The 21,560-nt window shown below is 38.7% G+C and overlaps 1 protein-coding gene across 1 annotated transcript in view; it reads left to right on the top strand.

The window, feature by feature from the left end:
* LOC138403694 (uncharacterized) overlaps window positions 1–2,734 on the top strand; it is a 58,833-nt gene extending 56,099 nt beyond the window's left edge. The window contains exon 4 of the mRNA XM_069505124.1: window positions 2,555–2,734. Within this exon, the coding sequence (XP_069361225.1) occupies window positions 2,555–2,734 (180 nt within the window). The remainder of the gene's footprint in view (window positions 1–2,554) is intronic.
* The last annotated feature ends 18,826 nt before the right edge of the window (window positions 2,735–21,560 follow it).

Raw genomic sequence — 21,560 nt, forward strand, 5'->3', positions numbered from 1 at the left:
CTGAACACTTTTTCTGTTTAGAGTTTGCGGGACTCCCGTTGGGACCGGACTGTCCATCCGTCTGTCCGTCCGTCTGTCTGTCAGCGGGCTGTCTCATGAACCATAAAAACGTAGAGAGTTGAAATTTTCACAGTGTGTATTTATATTGCCGCTATAATAACAAATAATCAATAATCAAGATGGCGAATTTCAAAATGGCCACCATGCTGAAAAAAATAAAAATACATCCTAGTATTATATAATCTTGTACGATGGTACGGAACCCTTTGTGTGTGAGTCCGACTCGCATTTGGCTGGTTTTCTAAAAGCGTTTGATTGCACTATGCACATTGTTTTTAAAAAATTGGTTTGGTTTTTTTATTATTTTTATCAGCAATAGAAATATCAAACTGTGTGAAAATTTCAGGTCGTTCATGTCGACGACAGAGATACGGACGGACAGCGGAGGCTTAGTAATGGAATCCGTTGGTACTCTTCGGGTACGGAACCCGAATAACGCAGGACCCAAAAATTAAAAAAAATTAAAAAAAACCTTCAACAAACTTAGGCCCTTCCTTGGCCCTTCAAATTGAAGCGCGTTATACCTATTAGGCATACTTAGAGAAATCCGTAAGTAAGTACCTACTTTTTTTTGAACTTACAGCAAGCTTAATCTTAAAGTTTTCTTAACATTACCTACTGTAATATAGTATCGCTTTCGCGTATCAGAATTGCTAATAAAGGGAGAATGTGTGCCAGTAGAGACCAAGGGTTGTCAAACATGCAGCTTCGGGTAGTATTTCGAACACATTTTATTAAAGTTTACTTTAAACTTTTCTATTCTATTCTAAAAAAACCGGCCAAGTGCGAGTCAGGCTCGCGCAATGAGGGTTCCGTACTACAGTCGTATTTTTTCGACATTTTGCACGATAATTCAAAAACTATGATGCATAAAAATAAATAAAAATCTGTTTTAGAATGTACAGGTGAAGACCTTTCTAATAGTAATTATTAGTTCATGACCACAATTTAATTTTTTTTGTGTGATCTAACCCTAAATTCACGGTTTTCAGATTTTTCGCCAAATGTCAGCTATAAGATCTACCTACCTGCCAAATTTCATGATTCTAGGTCAACGGGAAGTACCCTGTAGGTTTCTTGACAGACAGACAGACAGACAACAAAGTGATCCTATAAGGGTTCCGTTTTTCCTTTTGAGGTACGGAACCCTAAAAAAGCAAAAAAAAACTCCAAACGTGGTCCAAAACGGACAGACAGACAGACAGACAGACAGACAGACAGACAGACAGACAGACAGACAGACAGACAGACAGACAGACAGACAGACAGACAGACAGACAGACAGACAGACAGACAGACAGACAGACAGACAGACAGACAGACAGACAGACAGACAGGCAGACAGACAGACAGACAACAAAGTGATCCTACAAGGGTTCCGTTTTTCCTTTTGAGGTACGGAACCCTAAAAAGATACACATATTATAGTAATCGACCTCGACCTGTCGCAAAGTATAGGTACATAATTTTCATTATGCAAATAAAGAATAATTGTATTGTATTGTATTGTATTAACAGTGACTGGTTCCTCATTCTTTCCTTTGCAAATCTTAAATTCATTCGTAAAATAAAAATCACAGATGTAACATTTTATTTTATTTTATTTTATTTAGACACAAGTTAGCTCGTGACTGCAATTTCACCTGGTGGTAAGTGATGATGCGGAAGATGGAAACGGGCTAACCTGGAAGGGGTATGGCAGTTTTTATTAAACCCATATTAAACCTTGGTTGGTATCTACATACTTATACTTAACAAAAAATAGAAGTGTTCTTGTACGATGTATTTATTCTAGAAGGTTGGCAGCCCTGAATGAATGCGCGGGCGCAGCTTAATGTGCAGTGGCGCCCTCCGGACAATCGGCCGTTACGTGAACTAGCGTGAATGAATTAATGGACACGTTGCAGTGCAACCTTTTTGCATATAGCTGTTTATGTTCGGTATTTAAGCCATACTAAATAGGCTATTTGATAGCGGCTATTGGGAAATCTCAAGGAAATCTGAGATGGTTTGCGTTTGCTACCACCGCAGGCAGTGTTAAAATTTTAATATTGTTTAAGTCTTAATTAGTCTTAATTAGACGACCTCCCTGGCGCAGTGGTGAGCGCTGTGGTCTTAATAGTGGGAGGTCCCGGGTTCGATTCCTGGCAGGGGTTTGGAATTTTATAATTTCTAAATTTCTGGTCTGGTCTGGTGGGAGGCTTCGGCCGTGGCTAGTTACCACCCTACCGGCAAAGCCGTGCCGCCAAGCGATTTAGCGTTCCGGTACGATGCCGTGTAGAAACCAAAGGGGTATGGGTTTAATAAAAACTGCCATACCCCTTCCAGGTTAGCCCGCTATCATCTTAGACTGCATCATCACTTACCACCAGGTGAGATTACAGTCAAGGGCTAATTTGTATCTGAATAAAAAAAAAAAATATGTAATTTTCGGTTCCAATGCTGCGCTTTCCAGTGCGAAGTGGATAGACGATAGAAAATGAACATCTTGCAGGGAGCCGCTGGTCTCAGGCGGCACGAGCTCAAAAGCGTGGCGTGTGGAAGTCCCTACAAGAGGCCAACGTACAGCAGTGGATGTTTATTGGTTTACAATGATGATGATGATGATGATGATGATGATGATGATGATGATGATGATGATGATGATGATGATGCAAAAGCAAGAGCCGACTGACTGACAGATCTATCAACGCACAGCTCAAACTATTGGATGGATCGGGCTGAAATTTGGTATGCAGATATAATATTATGACGTAGCGACATCCGCTAAGAAAGGATTTGTGAAAATTCAACCCCTATAAGGGGGACAAATAGGGATTTCAGGATTCTCAAGTCTACGCGGGCGAAGTCGCGGGCATAAGCTAGTTTTTATATATAACGAGTGCATTTTGAACCCTATGATCGGCTACGATTGCTTTTTTGAATCATTTCTTACATACGATAAGTATTTTTTTACTATAATAGGTATAGAACCTATAATAATTATTATAGTAAAAGATAGTAAGTATAGAAAATATTGTTCGGAATCGTAGTAGTAGTAGTATTGACCTGAAGTCCTAACGTACAAAACAAGTTACACGATAAAAAATAATGATATAGGTAGTTATGAGAATAAGATACTATATTATACCTACAGTTATCACACGCTTCCTACTCTGCGATTACGGACAACGTAACTTTTAGCTTCGGGCGGAATCAAGGGGAAATTATTTATGCATATTGCACAATATCCTGTAAATGATAATCTAATCTAAAGTACCTATATAGGTAAAAAGGGCGTCATAAGATAGCTCAGACACTCAGCGGGCGATGGAGAGAGTTGTGCTTGGAGTTTATAAGCATAACTCTCTCCATCGCCCGCTGAGAGTCTGTATGCTTGGAGTTTCTCTACGTGGGGTGTCAGCCAGGTGACCTCCCAATGTGCTGGTTTCTTTTAAATACGACCGAGGGGAAGAGTATTCGGTCAGGTGAGTCCCGGTAATATGGCTAAAAATTTATCTTCGGGGATATTATTAGCTATGGCTAATGACCAGTGCGGGAGGTTTCTCCGCGTGTCCCTCTGACCAGAGGGCACAGTGGACGAATCGAAGAATGGGACGTGGGCGACGTGCGCGGGACCGCCGTCTACCGCCCTGGCGGGAGACGGCGCCCGTTGGGTCCCCGGGCGTTCTTCGTTGGACCTCGCGAGTCGGTACCCTGTGAACGTCGCGCCATGTTGACTAAGTCGCGGTTGATTGGTTCAGTGTTCCCGAGACCCAGTCGCCAAGCGACGCGCAGGAGCGCCGCTGGGTTTGTGGGTATTCCAATCGGCTCTCGCCCGGCGAGACTGTCTAGTGTGCTTCCATGTAACATTGATTCTCTATAGAGGGTACTTATTTATCTATGGTAGATGCATTTGATGATTTAACTAAAATTTTAATTGAATAAAAAGCATTTTTATTTTATTTTTATAAATTGACGCTACAAATAACCGATTTTCAGAAATACCTACCACCAAAGTGACGCTTGTAGGTCATCATCATCATCATCATCATCATCATCATCATCAACAACCCATTGCCAGCTCACTACAGAGTAAAAGGTCTCCTGTCAGAATGAAAAGATTTATGCATGGTTTACGGTTTCTACCACGCTGACCAAAGGCGGATTGGCAGACTTCATGCTACCTACACTTTATTACCTATTCTGAAACAACAATTAATAAATATTTTTGCTTTATTTTACATTTTTAAAGAAAGAGATTAAAATATGGTCAATTTTATTACTCTATGGTAGGTATATCTTTAGTAGATTATGTTTAAATAATATCCACTGAAGTATAATTTCTCATTTAATTTCGCTTAATTAAGGTCCGAGGCAACTTGGTCAATTAAACCATTACACTAAATACTCCTAAATATACAGCATATGGCTAGACCGTGAGTAAATATAAAGTAACGTATATTTAAATTAATATATTCATAGGCTGAGTTCGCCTATTTCTTGTACCGAGTATATAGCGTAATAAAATAGCTGTGACATAGGAGCTTGGCTTCTATTTTAATTAGCAAGCTCATGTTAATATGCAAATCGCGGCCTGGTTAATGAGTGAAAATGATATGTACCTATTATTACGTGCGTATGCGCAAGCGGTACTGATGTCGAATGCGTGCAGTCGCAACAGTTTCCTTTTGAAATGACTTTCTTAACATTCATTCAGCTGTTATAATTTTCATTTTCTTTCTAGCCTTGCCATTCAGAGCACCAGCACTGGCGCTATTTATGGGCACAATGCCCATTAATGACCATTTGGACGGCGTATATTTTTTGTAAATATAAAATTTTTAGTGTTAAGTTTTTTTGTATGTGGTGTAGATAAATATTACACGTATCGATTGAATAAAATTTCTAATGTATTTTCTTCTGGTCATTTGAAAAGACCACCACAAGAGAATTATACGGTTTTTACATGCCATTTTTTTACGTACCTATTATAATTTCTCTAAGTTGCCGAACTTTCTTCTCCTGCACCCCTATGTGCTCTTCAACAAAGGCTGTAACTTTGAGACAGTTGACCAGTATTTATAGTGTCGATAGTACAAAAAAAATATTAAAACCTGAATTCACGCATTGTAATGAAGTAGGCAGTTATTTCCGCAACTTCATCCGCGTGGATTACGTTTTCTCTTGCCGGTACATATTTCTCTAAATCGTTACTTAGTTGGAGCCCAGATCGCCAACAAATTCTGCCCTTTGATTGGTTGAATCGCTGTTTACATTTTTTCACAGCCAATCAAAGCCCAGTATTTGTTGACGATCACGATAACGATGAATACGTTTTTCTTACACAATTGGGGGTCAGGTCACAGAATAAGATCCACGTAAAGTTTCAAGATCTTTTGTGACATAAGTACCTCAAGTGACGATTTTCAACGTAGTAGTAAATAGGAATCACGAAATTAGGTCTACGCTATTAGAACTTTATTTTCATCAGCTTTTAGGTATTAAAAAGGATAATGTTGTAAGCAACAACGCTTTATCAGGCATATATTACTTACTAAGTACATTTTACTTTCAAGTATTGCCTAACGCCAGTCAAATCGTGTGTGAAACGTGCAAAAATGTTATCCGTATACGCCATAAGTCCAGCGCGTCGTGAGCCATTAAGATACGTGAATATATTGCTACAAGGGCTTATTGTTGCACCGTTTTTATTCAAACTGCACTTTAAAGGCACATGTCTCAAACTGTTGCAATCGACATGAACAATATTGCTCAATTTAACTTCGTCCGATTCAGTATTTATGTCCTAGCATGCTCTCGGTATTTTTTATTCAGCTCTTTACTTACGCACCTACTATAAGTTTTAAATGTCAGTCTCCGGGATACAAGTTCAGCAGAACCAAATTTCGTCAAAATTGGTTAAATTAATGGGCTAGAGTATTTTTATGAAAATTATTAGAGTAAGTTTATTATGTAAGTAGAGAGAAGATAGATTTGAAAAGAAGAAGAAAGAAGAAATGTTAAAAATATTTTTAAAATGTCATATTTTTGTAGTATTGTGCGTCACAAAGTGGCAAATTGTTAGGACTATAAAACTTAGTATAACACCTGAACTTTAGACCTGTAGAAATTTATTCTATTCTATAGATGGACAGACATACCTAGATACTTTCGCATTTATAATAAGAATTTATGATATCAAATTATACCTAGGTATAATTGATCAGCATACCTAAGTGATTTGGTCCTAGTCTATAATTTGCTTAAAACTAATCTAAAAAAAGCTATGCTAATTTTTGGCCTTTTTCATTCAAATTTTGCGTTATTTTGCAAGAATACGCGAATATGGCCATAAAAATGACGTGAAAGTAATCGCTTCGGATCTGGCGCGTCGTGACTGTTTAAGATAAGTGGACATGTGAGGTTACACAAGGAACTGAACACCGATGGTGCTACCACATTTGGTCGAATAGGGATTTTTTAATATCAATACAATAAAGGAACTAATAAAGTGAAGAGTGAAGTGAGTGGTGAATCAACTTACTGTCGTAAAAGCTACTATAATTTTTTTTCATATCAACTCTAAACATTTCTTAGAACTAACGCATGCAGATGGAGTCGAGCCCAGCATTTTTGTGTAAGGTATATGCACATATGGTTGAAATTGGTATTGTACGTATATTGAAAACAAAACAGAGACGACACTGCCGCTCCCTTATGCCAAAGCTTGGTTTGGGTCGTTATCAAAAAGACTTCACTTTACTCTTCCAGTGTAGGTCGCGCCTTTAAAAAAAAGATAAAAACGGATGTACAAGAAAATTAAGTAATGGTCGAGTTCTTACACATGAGGGGCAATTTTTTTATTCATTTTTGTTAAAGTAGCGAGCAAACGAACAGGCAGTATTTAGACTTGTCATCTTAGACTGCATCATCACTTACCACCAGGCGAACTTCCAGTCAGGGGCTAACTTGTATCTCAATGAAAAAAGGTCTCTATAGCTAATGTCTCGATACCCTAACACATCATGTAGTTTATTTGTAACGTGCATACGCGTTTATGGTCCATTCTCCGCCATTAAACATATAAAACGGCTGATATTTAGACAATGGTAGCAATTTAAAGTTCACCGCAATTTCCCAACGCGTTTTGTAACGTCGAACATGTTTATTATTGTGTTAACTTATAAATGGGTTCAGGCTGCTAATGCTACCATATCCTTTATATTTTACGTTGTGAACGAAACGATTTCATTGTATTGGAAATTGAGATATTTATTTATATTTACATCTAAGGACCTTTTGGTTAGAAGTTAGATCGCTTGACTATTTAAGTAGGTACTAGGTATTTAATAAAGCTTTGTATTCACTGAGTAATTAAATACTGTCATGGATATGTCGCCAGCAGCCAAGATATAATCAGTTCTACAAACGCTTTCTCGAGGCTTTACAATGTTACAACTGATATAAAATCCGCAGGAGAGATCGCAAGGATTATCTAAATCTAAATAGGTATATAAAAAGAAAAGGTGACTGACTGACTGACTGATCTATCAACGCACAGCTCAAACTACTGGACGGATCGGGTTGAAATTTGGCATACAGATAAGCTATTATGACGTAGTTATCCGCCAAGAAAGGATTTTTGAAAATTCAACCCCTAAGGGGGTGAAATAGGGGTTTGAAATTAATCCACTAATCCTAATGTGTAATCCACGTGGACGAAGTCGCGAGCATAAGTTAGTTAATTTTTTTTTTTATTTTTTATTCAGATACAAGTTAGCCCTTGACTGCATTCTCACCTGGTGGTAAATGATGATGCAGTCTAAGATGATAGCGGGCTAACCTGGAAGGGGTATGGCAGTTTTTATTAAACCCATACCCATTTGGTTTCTACACGGCATCGTACCGGAACGCTAAATCGCTTGGCGGCATGGCTTTGCCGGTAGGGTGGTAACTAGCCACGGCCGAAGCCTCCCACCAGACCAGACCAGAAATTTAGAAATTATAAAATTCCAAACCCCTGCCAGGAATCGAACCCGGGACCTCCCACTATTAAGACCGCGCTCACCACTGCGCCAGGGAGGTCGTCAAATATGTTATTACGTAATATTAAAATATGATATTACGTATGCTGTGTTGCTGATACGACTGTCTTCGGATATCGTATGACTTCGCGAGACTACTAATGTTATGTTTCGGGGCTTGTTTCGTCTATTATTGTCTGCCATTTCTATTATCCATTAAGTGGTATTCTTCTTCTTCTTCTTCTTGAAATGCCGTCTCCTGTCGGAGGTTGGGAACCACTAGGGCTATCTGCAGCCCTTGGACGCTGCTGCGCGGAAAAGAGATCGGGTACTCCTAGGTACGGGATTAGGTATATGGTATACATGCAGTCAGATTTGGTACAAACACAGTTAACTTCTTAAAAGATATTTTTCGTCAACAGTAAAGTAATATTATTAATTTATCATTGTCAACGCATATTAAAAGTTGATAGTGCACACGTAGCATAATAGATCGTGCCTAAATATTATCTATGGTTAAAAATTGTACCTATATAAGAACTGTCAAATAAACCGTTACATACACAAACTCTCCGCTGAAGTACGTTGTTTCATTGTTCCTTCTCCGAACCTAAAAATTAGAAGATCTGCCTATCGGGTCTTCGGTGTTAGTTCAAATAACTAACAATCATATTAACAAATCATTAAGGCACCTAAATCAACCGATTTTGAAAAAAATAGACAACCTTTTAATCAGCTAATCTTAAGTAGGTTATAGGTACCTAGTAAATTAATCATTGTTCCTACTACGTAGGTATCTATGTAGGTAATTATTATAGTATGAAGAGGCGTGGAGCTTGCGCGTGCGCAGGCACAATGCAGATAATCAGGTGCTACCCGCTACCCTATATATCGCGAAATGGACCTGCATACGGGGTGTATCAGAGTTGTATTCGATTTAAATAAAATAAAATATGTAATGCAAAACATTATGACAATGACAATATTAGTTTGGTTACAAAATATTACAATGTAGATTTTTGATCGTTAATTTATTATTTACTAGCGACCCGCTCCGGCTTCGCACGGGTAGCTTATTACAATTTTTGTAGGGATCTATAATTCTTTTGAAATAAAATATAGTAGGTATATGTCACTCAGGAATAATTAAGCTGGTAAATAATAAGGCTGGTAAATTTACTGGTGAAAAAATTTTCAAAATTGGTTCAGTAGTTCCAGACAAACAAACTTACAAACTTTGCCTCTGTATAATATCAATATAGATTTACGTTGTTAAAATTTTCATTACGTACTACAGCATTTATTGTGATCATGGAAATAAAAATACTTAAAAACATTCTTGCCATCGACTTTACGAAAAATAAGTAGGTAACCTCCGTTTTCTGTGAATTAAACGCATTGGAAAACAAATTACAATATTATATTCAGAAATAATCAAGGCATAAATGTTGCCTAATGTGTTTAATTCATCATTCATTATTCATAATGTACACCAATGTTTATTACAATTACACACATAATTATTTACCCATCGCCGGATAACTACAGAGCACGGGTCTCCTCTCAGAGTGAGAAGGGTTTTGGCCATAGTCTACCACGCTGGCCATGTGTGGATTGGTAGACTTCACACACCTTTGAGAATGTTATGGAGGGATCCTCACGATGTTTTCCTTAACCGTTAAAGCAAGTGATATTGAATTACTTAAAACGCACATAACTCTGAAAAGTTATCGGTGCGTACTCAGGATCGAATCCCCGACCTCTAATTAGAAGGCGGACGTCCTAACCACTAGGCTACCACAGCTTTTAAAATAATATTGCACAGTAATAATGGTTAAGGTTCGATCGTCCAACGTTTGGGATTTCAGGCTAGTCTATCGAGACTTGAAACATTTAAATCACCCTGTACAATGTAGTGGTATTACGGTACATTGTCCTTCGGTACGCCCACGGCACGGACACGCGTGGATCGGACTATACCTCACAGTTCACTGCTGTAGGAACACCGTTCCACGGATTCACGAGCGATTTAAATTTATAGATTTTAGAATCAGGATCTTCCTGTATGTTTGAGTTACCGTACATTACTGGCCTTCAGTACCTATATATTATAAATGTAAAAGTGTGTTTGTTTGTTAGTTTGTCTTTCAATCACGTCGCACCGGAGCAACAGATCGACGTGTTTTTTTGCATGGGTCTAGTTAAAGACCTGTGGGCCTAACATGCGCCCCGCGAGAAAATTTGTCTACGCATTATCTCGTGTTTTTTCATACAAATAAGACGAGTAAATGCGTAGACAAAATTTTCTCGTGGTGCGCATGTTAGGCTAGCTGGAGAGTGACATAGGCTACTTTTTATCTCGAGAAATCAAAGAGCTCCCACGGGATTTAAAAAAAATGAAGATTAATATTATTATTCTTCATTTAATAAAAAATACTTAATTAATTTAAAGTTTAATTAATTTTTTTTCACAGTAGTTCAGTTTTTGGGAAAAATTATTTATCAAATCAAAAGTATTCATTAAAAATTTTGCTTTGATGTTCATAAATAATCAATTTTTTTTAAAGATATTGTATGATACAAGTTAACCTTCGACTGTAATCTCATTTGATGGTAAGTGATGATGCAGAAGATGGAAGCGGGCTAACCTGGAAGGGGGGTGGCAGTTTTGCATTCAACCCATACCCCTTTGGTTTCTACACGGCATCGTATCGGAACGCTAAAAAAAACGTTTAGCGGCTTGGCTTGATCGGGTGGTAACTAGCCACGGCCGAAGCCTATCTACATGATACATGATAGAAACTCCATACCTAGATAAAATTTCTATAATACGTATTATTATTTTGATTTCTCTATACAACAAACATTTCCCTGTACCACCTACATAAGATTATGTAAATAGACTGAAGTAGCTAGCAAGTCATAGGAGACCTAATGCTATTCTATTTCATTCGCCAACCATAAATACTTCTTAGCGTCGAATCGGAGTTACGTTGGAATGCAAAATCGGACATACACATTATATACATACATTCATAATGTCTATAAATGATTATCTATAAATTGCTAACGAAGTCATATTTTGTTGAGATCAATGTCTCCCTTGAAAAAGGACCCCGGATGGGTTCGAAACTAGTCGGGCTAACGTCGACTAAACACGTGAGTAAAGCCGGGACAGCTATTATATATAATGGAAATCACTCACGATAGTTTAAACGCTAAAATCCTGAAACGTTTCTTACAGTGACATCCTATTCATAAGATTTCAAATTTGTTAAATTGCATTTTTGTTAAATTTCAGAAAGTCCAGCCGTTTGTTGCCCATCTTTTACTAGATCAGAGTCAACGTTGCTTTCCCAACATAATAGATTATAGACTTCCCTGTTCAGAACATTAGTGCTCTAAATACGGGAACTTAGCTCCTAGCTGATAATAATTTTATCGCTAAAATCAAAATTAGCAGTTTACTAGGTTTGAATACAATTATTATTTCTGTAATGTGACTGTAGCTAGTAACTCGGCCAATTTAAATTGTAACTTTGATAATTCATATATGATAAAGTTAATTGGCGAGATGGAGATAAGGGGTAGGACTAAGGAAATGTAGTAACTCTGATATAAGTAGATAGTATAAGTGATTTAAGTATTCAATAGAAGGGGCTTATTTGCAGAGTACGTAATTTTATATATTACTAGCTGACGCCCGTGACATCGTCCGCTGGGATTAAGGTTTTCAAAAATCCCGTGGGAACTCCTAGATTTTCCGGAATAAAAGTAGCCTATGTCACTCTTTAGTCTTAAGGCCAACTTTTGTCAAAATCGTTTGAGCGGATGGGCCGTGCGAGGCTAGCAGACAGACAGACAGACATACTTTCGCATTTATAATATTAGTATGGAAAATAGTATGGATTACAACTGTGGTCTGCGACAGAATTTTCGGGTGGAATTTCACGACGCATCAATCGTTGCCGATTTTACGATAAAAAAGCTTGTTCTCATTCTCTCTCTCTCTCTCTCTCTCGAAATTGAGATACCTATCTTCTGTCGTGATATACTTACCTACATTTACATTCACGACAAGCTTTACGTAATAGGTACCTATATCAGTTCTGTGTATAATAAGTATAGGTACAAAAAGCAAGAATTGTATCTTGAAATTGCCAAAAGGACTAGCCCATTCAAGTACCTAACTAAGCTTGTATGGTAAATTGCAGACTAAGCTCGTGCGTGATTTGTATTGCTACACTCCTTTGTTGTGACGCATTCACACCTCGTTTGCGACTATTGTTATGTGGCCCCTACATCATATCGTGTCTGCGAAACTGTTATTGCAAAACTTTGACCGGGGATTTTTCCGGCACTTAGGTAAGATACCTATAGTACGCGACATGTCGTGGTGGCAATCGGGGTTTGAGACGGGCGGGCGCCCCGTACACCCGCACGTCACCTACGGTCGCTCGCACCAGGTTAGCGCGGGGGCTGTGCGGGTGTGCGGGGCGTTTCCTTCCCGATTGGCATCTCGACCTGTCGCGTACTATACTTTACTACATACCGTAGGCACCTTAACTACTTACTACCAACTACTCATACTGATAAATGGCTTTGCTTATAAATTGCTTTTTGGGCACAGCAGGGGCAAATTAGTATCAGTGGCAAAATTGGCTAGTTTCACGTAAACTATACCTACCATTTAGGACGTCTTATTTAGGAAGGTGGAATAAGCCCTTAACTTGTATTTGAATAATAATAGTAAACCTTTTTTTATTTTTAGGGTTCCGTACCTCAAAAGGAAAAACGGAACCCTTATAGGATCACTTTGTTGTCTGTCTGTCTGTCTGTCTGTCTGTCTGTCTGTCTGTCCGCCTGTCTGTCAAGAAACCTACAGGGTACTTCCCGTTGACCTAGAATCGTGAAATTTGGCAGGTAGGTGGGTCTTATAGCTGACATTTGGGGAAAAATCTGAAAACCGTGACCGGGTTAGATCACACAAAAAAAATTAAATTGTGGTCATGAACTAATAATAATTAGTATTTTCAACTTTCCAAGTGAGTGACTATATCAAGTGGGGTATCATATGAAAGGTCTTCACCTGTACATTCTAAAACAGATTTTTATTTACTTTTATGCATCATTTTTTTTTAATTATCGTGCAAAATGTCGAAAAAATACGACTGTAGTACGGAACCCTCATTGCGCGAGCCTGATTCGCACTTGGCCGGTTTTTTATTCAGATACAAGTTAGCCCTTGACTGCAAATCTCACCTTGATCGACGATGCAGTCTAAGTATGGCAGTTTTTATTAAACCCATACACCTTTGGTTTCTACACGGCATCGTACCGGAACGCTAAATAGCTTGGCGGCACGGCATTGCCGGTAGGGTGGTAACTAGCCACGGCCGAAGACCAGACCAGACAAGAAATTTAGAAATTATAAAATTCCAAATCCCTGCTAGGAATCGAACCCGGGACCTCCCACTAATAATAAGACCACAGCGCTTAATACTGCGCCAGGGAGGTCGTCAAATCGTTATCTTACGGTATCGTACGTTATCTTTTTTTTTTTTTTTAATATTAGCCATGTTATAAATGACTAATATTCCTCTTTCCTCTCCAACTAAGCGTCAGGCTTGTGCTAGGAGTAGGGACGACAATAGTGCAACGGGCGGGGTTTGAACCGTGTCGACCTTTCGGTTTTCAGTCCACTCCTTTACCGGTTGAGCTATTGAGGCTCGATTATAATACGTTATCAACGGTTATCTTACGGATTTACCTCTAAGAAGACTTGTAATCCTGAATGAGCGAATAAAGTGGTAAAACGATAGAGGTTATAGGTAATACAGATAGTTAGCACGTATAGCAGTGGACTAAGTGCGGCTATTAGATGGGCAACACACTAGGATGTCCGCGGGCCAGCTCCCGCATCTGATAGCGAGGCCACTTTCTACTGCTCACACTGCGAAAACTCAATACTTAGCCGCCATTTTCAATGGTTGCCATAATTTGGACTATCTATACTCTATAATATAATCTAACAACAATAATAATCTAACGAGGTAACTCTGCCAGCGTTCTGGGCACCCGGCCTCGTTGCGGTGGTTTAGATGATATTTTCGATCTGTAATTTTTATGTTCAATTGTTTAGATTCGTTTTATATAAATTACTAGAGGATGCCCGTGACTTCGTCCGCGTGGATTTAGGTTTTTAAAAATCCCGTGGGAACTTTTCTATCCCGAAAAATCAAAGATCCTTCCCCGGGATGCAAGCTATCGCTGTACCAAATTTCGTCAAAATCGGTTGAACGGATGGGCCGTGAAAGGCTAGCAGACAGACAGACAGACAGACACACTTTCGCATTTATAATATTAGTATGGATATGAGAATTAAAAAATAAAATGATGAACATAGTGCACAATAAAAAGCATATTAAACGGTAGGTACCGTAAAAAGTATCACTTTATGAAATTTAATCTAACAATAATTATTTCACCTAAAAACCAATCGAGATTGTGGGTTATGCACAATGCAATCTTAGTCATCATGATTCTGCGACACTAATGACGATGGTTGTAAGCTTTTGTTTTTTTTCGTGGTTTAACGACATATTATAATGTAAATAAGGAGAGAATAAGGGTTCCTTATTTTCTCTGTAAAAATAATGATGATGATCTGATTTCCCTGTATAGCGAGATCTGATGTAGCGAGATCCGATTGATGTAGGTACATTACTGTATACCTACTTACATAATGTACATCGATGTTTAGAAGGAGATAGCAGATTTGTAAAGCGCTGTCCCTGTCGTTGAGACCGACAAAACGTCATATAGGTATGAGTGACAGAGACAACGCTCTACAAAGCCGAAATGTCATTCTAAAGGCCGATGTACATTACTTTCGGCCACGTACTGTACTGTTAGACGGATAAAAACTAGGTGATTGTATTATCTATGGTGTGCTTTGCAAAGTAGCGAATCTATGGCAAACGTCACTATATTATAATAGCGCGTAAAAAAGAGGTGTTTGCTCTTGTGTTGATGTAAATAATAATTACTATGTGAACAGTAAATAAAAGCCTTCTAAAGTATATCAAAGTGGTTTTCATTCTAATAGTACCTACTGTTTTCTGAAGAAATCACTGCTTATGCTTAGGCTCGTTCAGTTAATTTGTATAGGTGCCAGTTTTTTTGCAAAAGAGTGTAAGTATATTATATTTATTAGGTAAAACCTAAAACGCATAAGTTCAAATAGTCAGTGGTGGTATTGTGATCGCAAAACACTTTCTATATGAATTGTAGGTGCACGCATTGTAGTGGCTACATGATACAGGAATTGGAAAGTCCTTCCCGCGGCCAGAGATTAACAGAACATGCATACAAAATTATTACATTAGCGCAGCGAAAGTTATACCTATTTTAGAAGATGTATTACAATTTACTATGCTATTGATGCCAATGTTAATTTCTTACGCACTTTGACGGACTTTGAAGGACACTTTTTGGTTTGCTATGCATGGACTGCACCAGAGACCCGGAATAGTTGCTGGTCAGAAAATTTTAGAAGGACGGAGAGATAGGGATACCTAGAGGATGGATCGGAAAGGGACATTAGGCTTTGGGAGTTTGGAGGAAGTAAACTGCACTGGTCATTGGCCACAGTAGATAATATTGTTACTAAAATAGCCTTATTTAAATTTAAATTTGTACTCCATATTAATCGATGGATCCAAGGGAAGGCTGCGGCGCCCGTAACACAGGTTTACCTAGCACGGACGCCAAAGCACTCCTCCAGGTTCTCATATTTTTATTGTTTCTACCTTTTTTATGTGTACTAGTTTTAAGGAGTCTTTGTCTTGTACAACATTTTTGAATAAATAAATATATTCTATTAAAAAAAAAAAAACTATGTTTGATTATAATATAGATCATCATCATCATGATCAACCCATCGCCGGCTCACTACAGAGCACGGGTCTCCTCTCAGAGTGAGAAGGGTTTGGCCATAGTCTACCACGCTGGCCAAGTGCGGATTGGCGTCTGCCAATGAGAACTTCACACTCCTTTGAGAACATTATGGAGAACTCTCAGGCATGCAGGTTTCCTCACGATGTTTTCCTTCACCGTTAAAGCAAGTGATATTTTAATTACTTAAAAACGCACATAACTCCGAAAAGTTAGAGGTGCGTGCCCGGGATCGAACCCCCGACCTCCGATTAGAAGGCGGGCGTCCTAACCACTAGGCTATCACAGCATAATATAGATGCTAGGTACTATTGTTATTAAGTCAAGGCTAGTAAGTATTTTCAAGTGTCATTTATGTAGCTAGTGTTTAATTTGATAGTTTCCCAGACAGTCGCATTTCGCAGAAGTCCTCACCACAAAAACTGAGGAGTTTAACGAAGCACTTATGATTCATAAATCAAAAATAAACCGAGTCCCCACATCTCCGCTCCGACTAACGAGGTCCGCATATGCAGTAGCGAAATAGATAAGATATTGATTTAATTCCCATGTCTCGTACGAGTCCGATCGCCGATAGCCGATCGCTTTCCGATCTTGTTAACATAATTAATATGCGAGCATTTCATTAATATTACTGGCTCATTATAGCGCTTGGCTTGCTTTCAACTGCGGGTATAAATAGCATTAGTTCAATACACGCCTTTTATATGGGGTATAAAATTAAGGATCTCGGTAATAACCTGTTGCTTGCTCCGTATGATTCTATCGCATTCAAATGCAAAATAGGAAATAGACTTGTACGAGATAAGACGATTTGAGTTTTTCATCTCATATGAATTAGACTTTTGTTAGGAATTTTTGATTTTTTACACGACTGCCGAAAAAAGGAGTTTATTGTTTTCAGTGTTCATGTACTCTATGTATGTGTTTATGTGAGTTTTTTATTCCACCATAATATTATACCGACAACAGAAGGTTTTAAATCAATTATTGAAATATTCCTGCATAGGCAGTAATATCTCTTCAGGTGTATCTGTTGCATTCTATTATGTAACTAGCTTATGCTCGCAACTTCGTCCGCGTGGACTAAACAAATTTCAAACCCCTATTTCACCCCCTTAGGGGTTGAATTTTCAATAATCCTTTCTTAGCGGATGCCTACTTCATAATAGCTATCTGAACAGCCCGATCCGACCAGTAGTTTGAGCTGTGCGTTGATAGATCAGACAGTCAGTCAGTCAGTCAGTCAGTCAGTCAGTCAGCCAGTCACCTTTTCCTTTTATGTATTCAGATGGGGCTGGCGTGTCCGTGTCGGACAAAAGTTCCATAAAATTAAGATAAAAAACTCTTAAATGTCTGTCTGTTTTAGAGTTTAAAGAGTTGTTGCTTTTCTTTTTTTCGTTGGATGGGATCGTACGCGGGGAAGCGGGGCCGGTCTTCTACACGGACCTCGTCTCATCGGCGGGGAACTACAACCGGCTACGGGAATTCGCGCACCATTGGCATAAGAGGCGAAGCAGCTCGGAGAGTGCAGGTGCCAGGCCGGCACCACGGAGGAGCAGCAGCGGAGATCACAGCTGTGTTAGTGACGTCTAGCCCCCAAGGGGGGAGAGTGAGCATAAGGGACAAGGAAGAGACAAAAATAATTTGTAGGGAGTCAAGAAGGCGCCCCGGGAAAAATGCCAAGAGCAAGTACCGAACGAGCGCCCTCCCGCGATTCGGCCCATATAACCGAGAGGTTGGTGGGTGGAGGGTTCTTCTTTTTTTCGTTTTACGGAACCATAAAAACATCCAAGTATATAACACTAATATACTTCAGCAAACAGAGTTGTAAATTGTAATATGGCTCAACTGTAACAGTACACGTTAGTTATCAAATGTCCTGGCGTGCATACATTACTTTACTGTAATAACCGAGCGGGCCATGTACAGCTATCATATAATTATTGGCATTCGACATAAATTCCGCCTGCTTTCTCTTAAAGACCTTTATGATAAACACGAGGCTTAATTGGATCCAATAAGTAAATGAGCGATTTAATTAAAACATGTATGTATTTGCATACCTGGTTTTATAGGATAATTATGTTCAGGGCTTGAATAATCGGGTTAGCTTAACTCGGGTGATATGCGTTTTATACGGGCTTAATAATATGGACGCAGGAAGTGTATTTTCCATAGTGATACAGTTATAGTTGTGGTATGAAAATTAATATAATATTAGGTAGGTTTTAGCTGATGGCAGCGTCAACATTCGCGTGGATTTAGGTTTTTCCCAAAAAATCCATGGGTTCTCCTTGATTTGCCGGGATAAAAATTAGCCTATATATTTCACTTTTCAAGAAAGCATAGGTTAGTGATTCTTTCAAATGGTTACCTATAGTTTTAGTTTTAGATTGAAGTATAAATTTTGATTTTAATTTAGTCTGTAACAATGGGGCTGGCATATAGGTCAATAGAAAAACCTCGTAAAATATACTCATTCAAAACATCAAGTCGATCCGTTGCCCCGTTGCGACGTGATTGAAGGACAAACCAACATACTAATAAACTAACAAACCTACAAACACTTTCGGATTTACAATAATATGGGTAGTGATTATTAACCAGTGATCATCACCATCATCATCTCAACTCTTCGTTGACCCACTGCTTAGCACAGGCCTGCTTTCAGAATGAGAAGGGCTTAGGCTATTAAGTCCACCATGCTGGTCAAGCAGGGATTGACAGACTTCACACACTTTTGAGAACATTTTGGGGAAATCAGACATACAGTTTTCCTCATGATGTTTTCCTTCACCGTTGAGGCAAGTGATATTTTAATTGCTTAAAATGCTCCGAAAACTTTCGACATTTTTAGACATAAGTTTTATCCATTAGGCTATCGCCGATCCATTTTTAATACTAGTAGTGTGATGTATTACAGAACAACGCCATCTAGTTTTAAATCCTATAATAACTAGAAGCTGATTCATAGGCTATCATGGACATAACTCAATTAATTGGCTATTATCGGTTTACAAAGCGATTGGTGTTTACTATTTAGAAATTGAAGCTATCTGTTGAACAAACATTGTTTTATTGTGACAAAACAGTCATGGTTTTCATTAAGAGGGTAATTTTATATCGTGTAATTAGAGTTACTATATTATACTTAGTCAATACTTAAGCAGCTTACAGCCTCCTACTTCCTACAGCGTCCTAGCAGGACGTAGACATCCGCTAAGAAAGGATTTTTTAAAATTTAACCCTTGAGAGGGTTAACTAGGGGTTTGAAATTTGTGTAGTCCACTCGGACGAATTTGCGGGGACAAGCTAGTCTTCAAAATATAATTATGGTCTCTCCTTCCAGATTGTGTTTTAAACTTTACGTCCGAACATCTAGGACTAACGTCGAAAAATACAAAGAAAGAGAATCCGGTATTTGACAACTAGTCAAATCAGTATCTTTTTATCATACGGCAAAACACGCGCTTAGTATGCGAGCTTCTATGAAATACTGGCATGTGACGTCACAATGATTTGACGTGCAATTTTAGTTTAATTAATTTTCGATAATTTAAAATGGTTATTATACTTTAAACTATCAAAGGGCGTGGATTTTATGTATTTTGGAAGACCCTCTATTTAATAATCACTGAGAAATAATTTATTTTTGACAAATACCGTATTGAGTGTATTTAGGTACAGTAGAAAATTTCTAATCGATACTTAGTACTCTAGTTCAACCTTATAGTAAATCAATATCAGAGTTGCTTGAGTGAATTTTATTTATTTCATGACACATTAGACATGGTTGTATAATTTATGTAATTGCTTTCCAGACTTACAATCATAGTCGGATAATAAATCAATTAACTGGTATCAGAGAGTTGTTTACTACTAGAGTTAGCAATGGCCAGTTTTTCCGCAAACTCATTGGTGTACAAAAGTACCAGTAAGTAACATTGTAACTTGTTAACGTCGCGTTGATAGAACATCAAAACAATGTAAAGCAAACAATACCTTCTTCCCCCAAATCCCAGACACAAAGTGATAATTTTATTTTTATTCAAATGTTCATTAGCATTCGCACGCTCGCGTTCCTGTTTTCTATTGAATTCTATGTATTTATCAAATTAAGGGCCGAGTTTTCGATCGTCAGATAAACTTTAACTGACGAATAGATTTGAAGTTTTGACAGATTTCCTATACAAAAACTGTCAAACCTAAAATTGTATTCCTTAGATAAAAATTATTAGACGATTGAAAAATTTACCCTGAAAGGGAAAACTGACCAGCGAGCGGTGTGATTCGCTAGTTCAGTTGTTCAACGCTGAATGATAGCCACCGAGCTCATTTGACATTAATTTATAATCCATTTAAGGTTTTCTACGAAAAAATATTTTAATATCACTCAGTGAAGCAGCAATATCATTTGATATGTTGTCCGCCCGCCCACCTATGTGGCTGGATAATCAAATTGAAATTTATGAAGCCAATAACAATTGCTCAATGAACAACATTGTTTGCGAAGCAAAATGCACCATAATGTACTGTACCAAGCAATGTTAAAATATGAGCTCGGAGGCTATTATTCCGTGTTGAATACAGAGTTAGCGAATCCGCCCTGGTACGACGTCAAGTCAGGCAAAATGTAATTTATTTTTATTGGGTTGTGGATTTTAGGCTTGTCGTATGAGATTTGATGCTCCATGGTTTATTTAACTCAATGGCTGGTATACTCTCATTACGAGTGCTGTTATCGGGAATCGAACCTTGGACTGGTCGCGTGCTCGGTGAAAGTGTTTCGCACACTCGTTCATTAGCTTAAAGCTATTTAACTATTTAATGCTGATTTATTGAAATGATTATGAGGGCTTAGAATGTAATTTCTGTTAAATGCATGTTTTTTTTGAACGCAGGTAGGTATAGCACGTGACAGGTCGAGATGGCAATCGGGGTGGGGACGCCCCGCACACCCGCACAGCCCCCGCGTTAACCCGGTACGGGCGAGCGCGGGTGACGTAAATATGACGGCCTTTATGGCCCAATGGTGATTGCTGTGGGAGGTCCCAGGTTCGATTTACGACCTGGTCAATTTAGTTTAGAATTTCTATATAATGGGGAGGAAACTCACGGTTTGATCAGTGAAATCATAGAAAAATAGGGTTACCATAAGGCTACCCTACTAATATTTGACGCCTGCCAGTGACGTCGTAGCCTCGACGTTTTGTTAGAAGTACCCTAGACCCTAACTGTCGTGAAGTGTGGCTCAGGTCAGGGTGGTTTCGAATACGTCTAGTGATCTGGTGATCACAACAATCCAATAACAAATGAGGTTCATGATTCGCATTGTAATTCCGTGTGTGTGCACTGTGCACGTATAGATTCGCGTCGTGGACGCTCCCGCGTTCATGACGCGCAGGTGGGGCCGTAGCTTTATAGTAGGGATTTTAGCGGTGCAGTGTCCCCGCATCGTGATCATCTAGGATAGTCCGGCGGGATAGCTATCTCTCATCGCGACGTCGTCGGTAACGCGATACGCTATTGTGTTGT

The sequence above is a fragment of the Maniola hyperantus genome, chromosome 19 (genome assembly GCF_902806685.2).
Source record: "Maniola hyperantus chromosome 19, iAphHyp1.2, whole genome shotgun sequence".
NCBI classification, from domain to species: domain Eukaryota; kingdom Metazoa; phylum Arthropoda; class Insecta; order Lepidoptera; family Nymphalidae; genus Maniola; species Maniola hyperantus.